This window comes from Protopterus annectens, chromosome 11.part0 (genome assembly GCF_019279795.1).
Source record: "Protopterus annectens isolate FY-2018-M chromosome 11.part0, PAN1.0, whole genome shotgun sequence".
Classification (NCBI taxonomy): domain Eukaryota; kingdom Metazoa; phylum Chordata; order Ceratodontiformes; family Protopteridae; genus Protopterus; species Protopterus annectens.
The window spans coordinates 209,185,788-209,198,287 of record NC_056745.1 but is presented as its reverse complement, the minus strand read 5'-3'; the positions used below and the strand labels follow the sequence as shown (position 1 = coordinate 209,198,287).

The 12,500-nt window shown below is 38.3% G+C and overlaps 1 protein-coding gene across 2 annotated transcripts in view; it reads right to left on the bottom strand.

The window, feature by feature from the left end:
* HAL (histidine ammonia-lyase) overlaps window positions 1–12,500 on the bottom strand; it is a 407,836-nt gene that overhangs the window by 163,989 nt on the left and 231,347 nt on the right. For both annotated transcript variants that reach the window (XM_044087627.1, XM_044087626.1), the window contains exons 7-14: window positions 10,270–10,307; window positions 10,033–10,158; window positions 9,792–9,931; window positions 9,375–9,422; window positions 8,676–8,823; window positions 8,485–8,580; window positions 8,245–8,303; window positions 2,016–2,096 (exon numbers count right to left, since the gene is read on the bottom strand). In XM_044087627.1, the coding sequence (XP_043943562.1) occupies window positions 2,016–2,096; window positions 8,245–8,303; window positions 8,485–8,580; window positions 8,676–8,823; window positions 9,375–9,422; window positions 9,792–9,931; window positions 10,033–10,158; window positions 10,270–10,307 (736 nt within the window). The remainder of the gene's footprint in view (window positions 1–2,015; window positions 2,097–8,244; window positions 8,304–8,484; window positions 8,581–8,675; window positions 8,824–9,374; window positions 9,423–9,791; window positions 9,932–10,032; window positions 10,159–10,269; window positions 10,308–12,500) is intronic.

Genomic DNA, 12,500 nt, shown 5'->3' with positions numbered 1-12,500 from the left:
AAAGACAGACGACTGATGAGGTAAGAAAGACACAGCAAATCTTAAATGCCTGAAGTGTTCACCAGTGGGTATGTGATGACAGGAATCATTTAACCCAGCTTTACCATGAAAGCTGTAGGAGTAGCAGAGGTAAAAGAGACTTCAGAAATAGTATTTTGATCTTCAGATTCTTGACAAAAAGGTTTAGAAAGGAAAGGCACAACACAGGTTTCCAAGAAACTTCCCTCCTTGGTACCAGAAAAATCATTGAATAAAAAACTTTGCCCATCTGTCAGGGAGGCACAGATTCTGTTACTCCCAGAGCAAGAATACAGCACAGAACTGAAGGAAACCGAAACCTTTGGTTCACTGGGACAGGAGGGAATCCTCTGGATAGAAATGAGAGATTCTCAATGCCAAGTGTACCCCTGCTGAATTGCATTTAGAACCCATCCGTCTGCAACAGTCTGGTACCATAAGAGAAGATGAAGCCTGAGGGAGATGGATGGGCAGCCAATTTTGCAGAAGAGGGTTCTGAGCAAGGAAACACCCATGACTGAGAGGACTTATCCTTGCTGTTTTAAAGCTTTTCCTATCTTTTTGGGGCCTCTTTTTCTTATCTACTGTTAACATAGCAAGGGAAACCAACCTTAATATTTCTTGATAGCCATAAAACATTTGGCAAGTTAATAACCTCAGTGGGCATTCTACAAAGAGACAGTGCTGCTTGTTACAGGGAGTCAGAAGGATGTCACCCTGAAGAGAACTGAGAAGCAGTTACCCATTAAGACTTGTCTAGCACAAAATCAGACTTCAGAGATCAGGACTTATAAGCTCCATTATTACCATTGTAATAAAAACAGGCTGTGCAATGGCACCTCGGCCTTCAATGAATGCTTTAATCATATGCAAAGAGCAAGGAAAAAACATATCAGAGTCTCACTGCCTTCCACAGTATGTTGATGAACACTTAGTTTCTAGGATGGACACAGCATTGCAATATTCCACACATTTTACAGAGCAGAATTTGAGAGAGGTCAATATGGTCAAAGGCTATTTCAAGTCAGGTAACGCTTGAACATTTGGCAATCTACTGAAACTACAACAGCAAATGCCATTAATATGAAAGTGGATATTTTTTTTTAATGGAAAGGCTATAACCTTCTGCTCCAACTTACAGCAGCTTCTCTCCCACAGTCCCTATTTCTGAGTGAACTCAGATTTCTTTATCTCCAGGAAAGGGGCAGATGAGAGACCCCCATTTTAGCATTTGTGTCTGATCACAACTACAGCCTTCATATTTATACATGACTATTGCATTGTCATCATAGGCAGGATATTTCAGCACATTCTTATACTTTAGCAGTCTTGGAGTTGATTAAAGTGGAAAGCATAAAGGGGACACAGCCCCCCTCCATGTGGGATGCGGGGAAATTAGTGCTTCTCCATACGAACAGTAGGTATCAGCCAATTAATATGTATTTTATACTGCTTTTTCAGTTTATTCACTGAAATGGCTATTGACCAATCATCCAAATCTACAGAAACACAATCCATGTTTTAGATTCCGGTGGCAAGTGCTTTGTATACAAACAAGTTTTAAATAAATACGGTCTCATTCAGCAGCACATCTTACTATTCCTATTCTTCCTCATTGGCAGTTTCATGGGAACAGTTGGAAAAACTCTTCGGCTCAAACAGTATACCATCTGCTAAACATAATGAGAGACTGTAAGAAACAGGCTTCTACTTTTAAATTACATAAAATTAACAGCTAGAGTTTTTCCACATACATTTCACTTGTGAAATGTATGAACCACTAAAAGACACATACTAGGCTTCTACTTAGTCATGAAAACTTTAAAAGAACACTGAAGCTTTACCTTATGCGCACAGTGATAACAGAAGGTTTCAAAAATGAATGGTATGCAGGTTACATATGAATATTAAGTTGTGTAAAAATTAATAAACCTTTTCCAGCATAAGTATACAATATATTTGGGTTTATAAAAAAACAGGAAATGTATAAAGGATACAGGATTATCAGTAGCACTGTTGATCTCAGTTTGCATGATATTTTTCACGAAAGCAATAGTATCATTCACTATACCGTGGACCTAAAAGTAATAATAATAATACAGTATATTATCCAAAGATACAAAAATCAAGTTTTTTTGTTTTGTTTACCAAGGTACACTGCATCTGGTCAAATTTGTTTCATTGTAGATAGACACACTTATGAACCAAATTAATTTACTTCCTCTGAAGGCAGCTACTTCCTGTTATAACAAAGCCTGTAAACCTCCTCTTGGGACAAAGTAGCAAACCTGGTGAAAAATAACCTTAACTCTTTTCTGTAAACAAAGCACCAGCTCTAATCATTCTTTTGTCAGTAATGCTACTGTAACTTGGAATTCAATTTATATTCATTCAGTCATTCACTTACTTTTCATAGATTCATAAGTGTGCACTAGGCTAATGGCCCTGGAGCCTTTACAAGCCTAACCCATAGAAGTGCCCTGGCATCTCTTTGTTGATTGAATTAATCCTACTAGGCATGGCCTGTTTTCAAGAGAGACTTGACTACCATCAACGACAAGTTAAAGTTGGATGTGCGATGGATGAGAAAAAAAAATTTTGGAGTGCGTTGGATGAAGTGGTGATGACTGTACCCAAGGGTGAGAGAGTGGTGATTGGAGCAGATTTCAATGGGTATGTTGGTTAAGGGAACAGAGGGGATGAGGAAGTGATGGATATGTATGGTGTTAAGCAAAAGCAAGCAGAAAGTCAGATGGTAGTGGATTTTGCGAAGAGGATGGACATGGCTGTGGTGAATACATATTTTAACAAGAGGGAGGAGCATAGGGTGACATAGAAGAGTGGAGGAAGATGCACACAGGTGGATTATATCTTATGTAGAAGGGCCAGTCTGCAGGAGATTGGAGACTATAAAGTGGTGGCAGGAGAAAGTGTAGTTAGGCAGCACAGGATGGTGGTTTGTAGGATGACGTTGGTGATCAAGAGGAGGAGGAGTGTGAGGGCAGCACCAAGGATCAAATGGTGGAAATTGAAAAAGGGTAATTGTGAGGTGGAGTTAAGACAGGCACTGGGTGGCAGTGCAGCATTACCGAATAGCTGGGTTACTACAGCAGAGCTAGTAAGGGAGATGGCTAGAAAGGTGCTTGGTGTGACATTTGGAAAGAGGAAGGAGGACAAGGAGACATGGTGGTGGAATGAGGAAGTACAGCAACGTGTACAGAGAAAGAGGTTGTTGAAGAAGAAGTGGGATTGTCAGAGAGATGAAGTAGACAGGAGTATAAGGAGATGAGGTGCATGGCAAAGAGAGAGGTGGCAAAGGCTTAGGATAAGGCATATGAAGAGTTGTATGAAAGGTTGGACACTAAGGAGGGAGAAAAGGACCTGTACCAACTGGCTAGACAGAGGGACCGAGCTAGGAAAAATGTGCAGCAGGAAAGGGAGATAAAGGATAATGAGGGAAACATACTCACAAGCGAGGAGAGTGTATTGAGCAGATGGAAAGAGTACTTTGAGGGGCTGATGAATGAAGAGAATGAGAGGGAGAGAAGGTGGGATGATGTGCAGATAGTGAATCATGAAGTGCAGTGGATTAGCAAGGAGGAAGTAAGGACAGCTATGAAGAGGATGAAGAATGGCAAGGCTGTTGGTCCAGAGGACATACCTGTGGAAGAATGGAGATGTTTTAGGGTGAAATGGCAGTGGAGTTTTTAACTAGATTGTTTAATGAAATCTTGGAAAGTGAGAGGATACCTGATGAATGGAGAAAAAGTGTTTTGGTACCGATTTTTAAGAATAAGGGTGATGTGCAGAGCTGTAGTAACTACAGAGGCATTAAATTGATCAGTCACAGCATGAAGTTATGGGAAAGAGTAGTGGAAGCTAGGTTAATAAGGGAGGTGATGATTAGTAATTAGCAGTATGGTTTCATGCCAGGAAAGAGCACTACAGATGCGATGTTTGCTCTGAGTGTTGATGGAGAAGTACAGAGAAGGTCAGAAGGAGATGCATTGTGTCTTTGTGGACTTGGAGAAAGCATATGACAGGGTGCCTAGAGAGGAGTTGTGGTATTGTATGAGGAAGTCAGGAGTGTCAGTAGTATGTAAGAGTGGTACAGGATATGTATGAGGGTAGTGTGACAGCAGTGAGGTCTGCGGTGGGAGTGACGGATGTGTTTAAGGCGGAGGTGGGATTACATCAAGGATCAGGTCTGAGCCCTTTCTTATTTGCAATGGTGATGGACAGGTTGACAGACGAGATCAGACAGGAGTCCCCGTGGAGTATGATGTTTGCAGATGACATTGTGATCTGTAGTGAGAGTAGGGAACAGGTGGAGGAGACTCTGGAGAGGTGGAGATATGCTCTAGAGAGAAGAGGAATGAAGGTCAGCAGGACTAAGACAGAATATATGTGTGTGAATGAGAGGGAGGACAGAGGAATGGTGAGGATGCAGGGAGTAGAGGTGGCGAAGGAGGATGAGTTTAAATACTTGGAATCAACAGTTCAGAGTAATGGTGAGCGTGGAAGAGAGGTGAAGAAGAGAGTACAGGCACAATGGAATAAGTGAAGAGTGTCAGGAGTGATTTATGACAGAGTACCAGTAAGAGTGAAAGGGAGGGTCTACAAGAGGGTAGTGAGACCAGTTATGTTATATGGGTTGGAGACAGTGGCATTGACAAAAAGGTAGGAGTCAGAGCTGGATGTGGCAGAGTTAAAGATGTTAAGGTTTGCACTGGGTGTGACGAGGATGGAGAGGATTAGGAATAAGTATATTAGAGGGTCAGCCCAGGTTGGAAGGTTTGGAGACAAAGCCAGAGAGGCAAGAGTACATTGGTTTGAACATGTGCTGAGGAGGGATGCAGAGTATATTGGGAAAAAGATACTAAGGATGGAGCTGCCAGGTAACAGGAAAAGAGGAAGGCCTAAGATAAGGTTTATGGATGTGGTGAGGGTGTGACAGAGCAAGATGCAGAGGACAGGAAGAAATGGAAAGAGATGTCCACTTTGGCGACCCCTAACGGGAGCAATCAAAAGAAGAAGGTTGACAAGTTACCAGAGAAATGTAACACTAGGGGCACTTATTAGAGATGCCAAGTTTGAAGGGCCCACACAACTGACTCCAGGCTGAGAATCAAATTGTCTAGAACAGAGTTAGAAAAAATTCTCATAAGTTGGTTATACAGTGCTGAGACCCGGAGTCTGTTGAACGCTAATTGAACGTTGTGTTAAATACCTCATCACTCACCCAGACAGCTAGTATTAGTTTAAATAAATCCATACTGTCATCTAATTCCACAGAGAATTTTATTCCAGAGTCTGATTATTGTTTAAGTAATACATTTATTCTATTTGTTTTTTTTTTTTTTTTTTTTTTACAAATCATTTAGCTCTATAGTTGGTAGTAGAAATAAAAGTCAAAATCTTCCTGTACTAAATCATTATAAGCTCTGGTCATTATATGCTCTGGAAGCAAGTAGAATTTTGCCTTTAAAATATCTATAGTGCATGTAAAATAGCTGTAAACTCTTTCATCAATCAGGATAACTTGGATGCCTCACTGAAAGGATGTTTGGTGAATTAATCTTAAGTAACGGTGTCCTTGTATATATGTAAAAGGTGTTACTAAATTCAAGAATGGGATGAATATGAGTTTTATAAAGAAGTTTTAACCTGTGATTCTCCCTTAAGAAAATAGATAGGAGTCCTAAATGAACAGCCTTTCCGCTTAAGCTGTTCACACAATTGTTAAAGAAAAATTCAAATGTAATCAAAATCTCAGTTCCTTCATGTTCATTTACCTCCTATAATATAGAATTAGTCAGTTTAAGTGGACATTTTATGCTAGGATTTGTACTAAAATTTAAGCCTGCTGCTACTTACTACCCATGCTGAGAACTCTTCCAGAAATGTGTTAGTTTCCAAATAATACTCACTGGTATTAGCAATTAAATCCATCTTGCAGTCATGTGCACAACTGGCAAGCCAATACTTTGTGTTTGCTTGATAGACTGGGGAAGGAAACAAAAATCAAACAGAAATGGCCCCAAGACAGAAGCCTTAGGGATGCCAGAGGACACAGCCCAGTGGTCAGAGTTGGTAGCTTAACCAGAAAAGCACCAAGTTATACCAGACAACCAATGGTTAATCCAGCTCACTAAGCTGAAATACCTGTAGCTCTTTAAAGCATTGTTAAATTTGGGGGGTAGACTATCAAAAGCTTTGGCCAAATCTAAGAAAATAACTCCCACTTTCAACCGTAATCAAGAGCAAAAGTAACGATCATAGAATTCAATCAGATTTGTTAGGGCAGTACCAGTACTTAATCCATGTTGATACAAGTCCGTGCTGAATCTGTGGTTCACGTCGTCAAAGTAAGCATAATAGGCATTTCTCAAAGTATTTGCAAATTACTGAAGTAAGACTAATTGGCCACATCTAGTTTATTACCTTTTTAAAAATTGGTGAAATGATAGATTTTTTCCTCAAAGCAATAGAACTTGACAATTAGCTAGCAATTTCTTAAATATTTTTATAGTACAGTATTAATAACTAATCAAGAATTTGTCACCAAAGTAGCTGGAATGTTGTCTGGTCCCACAGATAATTCACTGCCAGTTTTCTTAAGTATATTTATAACCAAATCCTAAGATATAAACAGGCGGGAGTAATTATCTGCACGTGAAGGTTCAATAACTGTTTCCAGGTACGTTGCTTAGAACAATAAGGATTAAATTCATCAACAAAAGTATGAGGGTCAGATAAAATTTTTCCATTAAATAATATTGAAGTTATTAAACAGATATTTTTACTTTTCAAGCAAAAAGATCCAGAACTAGGTTTCTGGACTTGTAGCTCACCTCTGTAACTACTACTCCTTTTTGAGCTATCCCACAGCAAATGCATATGGTATCAACCAGCAGGACCCAAGAAAACCAGAAATGTTTTCAAAAGCAATTTTAATCTCCCTTTATCAAGGCATCATGGCAGACATGCACTTTTTTTTTCTAAAAGAATCTTTCAGCACACAGACCCATGAATGCACAATGTACTTGATCAACAAGCCAGAGTTTGTTAAACTGGAGACATGTTTCATCTGGCTCCATAAGTAAACTGCAACCTTTTTTGATCAACACTCATACGAGTGATCACAAAACAGTGCAACAGCATGGAAGTACCTCAGTCCTCCTAAAACACTTTTATAAAGAATTTTTTAAAGCTGTAAGCCACCTCATGTACCCACCACCCCTGCTACTTGTATATCCTAAGTCTTAGCTTGTTACAGATCAAGAAAACAGAATAGCAAATAAAACCACTTGATAATTCAAACACAAACCTCAGGAACTTCATACTGGTGAATGCGCACAAGTGCCAATCACATGGGATTTGTATTTGAGCCTGGCACTGGTGTCACCATTATTAAGGCTCACAAGTATAGCATAAGAGGAATATCTGGTATACTATGAACTTATCTTAGAGAAATTCAATAGGATGAAAAAAGTCAAACGTAACGTTGCAATTTTATATATAATGAAGTGGAAAGGCACTAAAACATTCTTGACAGCATGTAGAAAGAAAGTGTATTTGATGGACTTCTAACCTTCTCATTTACAATGCAGACTACATGAGCTCATCACAGATAAACACTTTTGCCAAAAAAAAGCAGCAAATAAGTTTGCCATTCTTATATTATACTACAGCAAATGTCTATTACATACTGATTTCATCCTTCAGCTGTCATGGAGTATTGCAAAAAAAACAAATGATCATTTATTGAACAGTGGTGCATCCATTTATGACAAGGTTCTTAAACAGTGGTGCAATTTGCAATTAGTACCCTGAAATGTAAAGACCAAGGTACAGAACCAGGGCATTTCAAATAGACCCAAGTGTCAAGCAACAGTAATATGCAAAGTATGTCATGTATGAAAGTTAGCTATGTACTATACCTGGGGATGACAACAGCATAACATGTATGCATCCTTACCTGGGGACAATAGCATAATGTGTATGCATCCCTACCTGGGGACACCAGCGCAATGTGTATGCATCCCTACCTGGGGACACCAGTGTAATGTGCACGCATCCTTACCTGGGGACAACAGCGTAATGTGCACACATCCTTACCTGGGGACAACAGCGTAATGTGCATGCATCCTTACCCGAGGACAACAGCGTAATGTGCATGCATCCTTACCTGGGGACAACAGTGTAATGTGCATGAATCCTTACCTGGGGACAACAGCGTAATGTGTATGCATCCTGGACTCTATCACAAAATCTGTGACTTTCTGTGAAAAAAGAAATTTAGTGTTACTTCAAAAATGAGAAATGGTTCTGTATTTTCTATTACAGTGCATGAAAAACACCTCAGATATTTTTAGGGCAAAATTTGATAGAACACTGTGCAAAATACAAAATTGTAATACTGCAGCAAATAGTGATAACAGAAATGTTACAGTGAGTTCAAACCTGCAATTTCTGAAGGATGGTGATCTGAATCCAAAAGAGACCTAAATCTAAAGGCTACCTCCACCTGCCCTGGATGGGGACGCAAGTCATGAATATCTGAAGGAATATAAAAATAAAAGCTAATCACGCATAATTTCCATATTAGTGTTGTTAAAATGTGTTGGAAGGGTAATTCAGCAAAAAATGCATACCACCATCAAAGGCTCTCGTGGTACCCTTCAGAACTTCTAAGGTAAGGGATGCTATGATGTCAGCTTGCCTGGCTATAGCAACAGCTCTCTCCACTGCTTCACATCCCAGGGATGTAATCATCTGAGTTCCATTAATAAGAGCCAAACCCTTAAAAAATAACAACAAATGATATACCACTTTATACAGAATAACCAGGTTTTCTGAATGGGAATAAACTTATCTGTTTTAAAATTTAAAAAAAAAATCAGACATTGAAAAAAATGGGTACTACTTCATTAACTTAAACCAGACTAGAGAGTATGAAGGGCACAGGTCAGGTGAAACATATGCAAAATCTCCTGGTAATAATTCGTCGTCTGACACTTTCTTTATCCATTTCTGTCTGCAGGTGAGTCAGAGTCTATACTGGCAATTAGGTGACACAAATCAGAGAAATTATCATTGATAAGATGCCAGTCTGTCACAAGATACAGACACACATGGTATGCACATCAACTGGCAATTCAGGGAATCACCAATTCCCCTATGGAATATCTTTTGAATGTACGAAAGCAAAGCACCTGACAAAAATCCATAGGGATCTATACAAAACTTGCTACTCCATTCATGAAATCCAAGTAACAAATCAACATTCATTTCTATTAACAAACAATACAATCAAAAATAATGCAAGTAGCCAGGAAATACTAAATGTTTACCTCTTTAGGTTTCAGCACTATTGGTTTCAGTCCATGAGCTTCCAGAACCTAAGAAATTAGTGTTATATAGTTGGTTATAAAAACTGATTAAACATGAATGAAATTACCAAGAAAAAGTAACAAAAATGCTTAATACATACTTAAACAAATTTGTAAACATTGCATAAAACTTTACAAAAAAAAAAAAAAAAAAAACAGATGCAGTTATTAGCTCTTAAGTATTAGTCTGAACCTTACACAGAAATGTGAATGTTTTTCACTCCAAAGGACCAATACAGTTAAACAATTCAGTTGAACAGCATATATATTAAAGTACAACAAAAATCTGTCACTGTTGTTAAGACAGTGATCCAGTAGCAGACATTTAGTTATTCACAAAACAATGACTGACCAATGAATTTTCAAACAAGTCCTTACATATTTGGCATCAGCCCAACCACTCCGTGGTGACCACATCTTTCCTTCTCCCATTAATCCCAAAGCAAGATGAGAGAGTGGTGCTAGGTCTCCACTTGCTCCGACTGTCCCCTTTTCAGGGATGTAAGATAAGCAAGATGCTGAGTGAAAAATAAAATAGTTCAATTAACAAAGGATAAATGTTTTAAAAAAAAAGAAAGATAAATAGTTTTAAAAATCTAAAAAGAAATAATGTACTTGCCATTGAATGCGTCAATCATTTGCTGGAGTGTTTCAAAAGAAATTCCACTATATCCTTTTGCTAAGACATTGATCCTTAATGCCAGGAGCATTCTGGATCTTCTAGGGCTCAGTGGTTTGCCAACACCTGCATATAGACCCCAAAATACTTCTATTACTGTGCAAGTTATGAAAAAGATATACTGAGAAGTTTTTCAAATAAATATTCAAAATGCCAGTAATGAACATCATGTATTACCTGCTGAATGAGAACGAATTAGATTTGCCTGGAGTTCCCTGTGTTAAAAAATACACAAATAACAAAAACTGACCATATCTGCTAATTTAACATTATGATAAAGCATATTCCAATGTGAAAATATTTTGAAAATTAATTAATGCTTTCCATTAAGTATACCTCTACCATTAGATCATAATAATTTCACAAACCTTGTTGGAGCTGTCCATCTCAAACTATTCACTCAATTGCCTTCATTGAACATTTGTAACAGTGCCATCATGCCTTCTTTGCGCAAGGTGCATGTTAGAGCACACTAAAAGTAAAGTTCAAGTTAATTCCAACAAAGATTACCCTCTCATTTGTGACTATGGTCTCCAAATTTGTGGGCAAATAGGAAGAAGCAAGTGTTCTTAAACCAAATCTATTAAGGACCCCCTTCATTTACAGGAAACAGAAATACAAGCAGTCTGGGTTGCCTTCCTAGAGGCCTTTAGACGACTGTGCTATAGCTACAAGACATGCCATTAGCCTGCCACTCGGGTAGAGTTCTTGAGGGCTGCAAGGATAGTAGGAACCATTTTGAACAGAGACTTTGAAAAGTCTACAGGTCTTTCCTTTCACTGTGCAACACAAACAGGAGGACAGTTACTCTGCATTATTAACGTATGAGGATCTCAGAAGAGGACTGAATACATGCTCAATAATCATCATAGAGGAAATTGGGATTAGTTAAGCCTGATTAGTGTTGCACATTCTTTCTAGAGGTAGGCAGAGCAATTGCTAAATTCTCTTAATTCTAGAGGTCCATTGTTGGACTTGTGCTGCTCAATCTGTCAGAACTTGCTTTGCTATCCTGGGAACTGTCCTGATGGTTGCAGTTCTAATGAAGTCCCAGATTATATTTAGGGCTGGAAAAGTCCACATTAGTCCTTCAAATCAAACTGTGAAGTCAGTTGTCATATTTAATTGAAAAAAAAAAAACTTTATTTAGCTCATTTAATTTCTGCACAAGCACTAATCACATCTGTACAGATTTTATGCAGATCTCATTTATCACATTTTGCCTTTTGTACTCTCTTCAGTCAGTGTACAGTCTGCTTAAAACTGCTGCATGTTCATCTTCTTGAAGCACTAGGGTGCGTGTGTGTGTATATACACACACGTGTGTGCAATACCATCAAGTCAAAAATATATCAGCTTAAATTTACAATTTACAAGTACCTTTTGGAAATAGTGTGCACTAACCTTTCTCCAGTTTAATAGAGACCTTCTTGTAACTTAATACCACCCCCCCTTAAAACCATCCAAATGCTTCACCTATGTTAATGGAATGATGCAGCATTTTTTTTTCAATTTTTTTCTAAATGGAACAAAATGTAATTTGAAAATCCCCAAAAATCACACCATTTTTAGGTGGCAGGTCCCCTGCACTCCCAAAAAACATGTTCCCAGTTTACTCTTTCTTCCCCATCACACCTCCAACATTTGCAATCTACCAGAGAAAAAATTCTCAGACACCTGCTTGGGTTATAGAAATACCCATGCAAACACTTCCAAGTGAAAATTCTAAGCCTTCTGAAATGCTCTCTCCGTATTGCACAACAAGTCATACATCTCAACTGTCCCCAATTTTGACTCAAATTTTAGTTCTGTCCCTCTTAATCTCTCCTAACACTGGTGCATTTTGGACAAAAGGTGGCGAATTATACTTAAAAAAATAATAATTAGGACTAATTTTACTTCAGGAAATGTATATTAATTCACATTCTCTTATTCTGTTAAATGTCTCAAGTTAATAGAACTAATGTTTTAAAAGTGTCCCTGATTTTTACTGGATTTGTCCCTTTTTTGTTGAGATGTGCCCCTGGTTGGTTGACAGCTATGCAACAAGTTGCCCATAAATATGCTTGCTAAGCCTTAACAGTAAAACAAGTCATTAGTTTTGTGCTGGGCTGTTTAAATGGGCAGAAGACATTTTTTGCCAATGGAGTGTTTCTGTCAGTTGAAATCATGGTACTGTGCTCAATTTTAACTCATTCACTCCAATGAAGTCCTTGAGGTTTGTATTCTTAACTTCCAATTGATAAAATCCAGGCCCTTTTGACAAATCAAGTTATGCCCTTGTATGTCCTTGTATTTCAAACAATTGGGCATACCTCTGGAGCCATAAGGGTTACTAAATATATATTAAAAAAAAACTGTTCGAACAGAGTTTATAGTGGTAGCACATATTAAATTCTAGGTCGTAA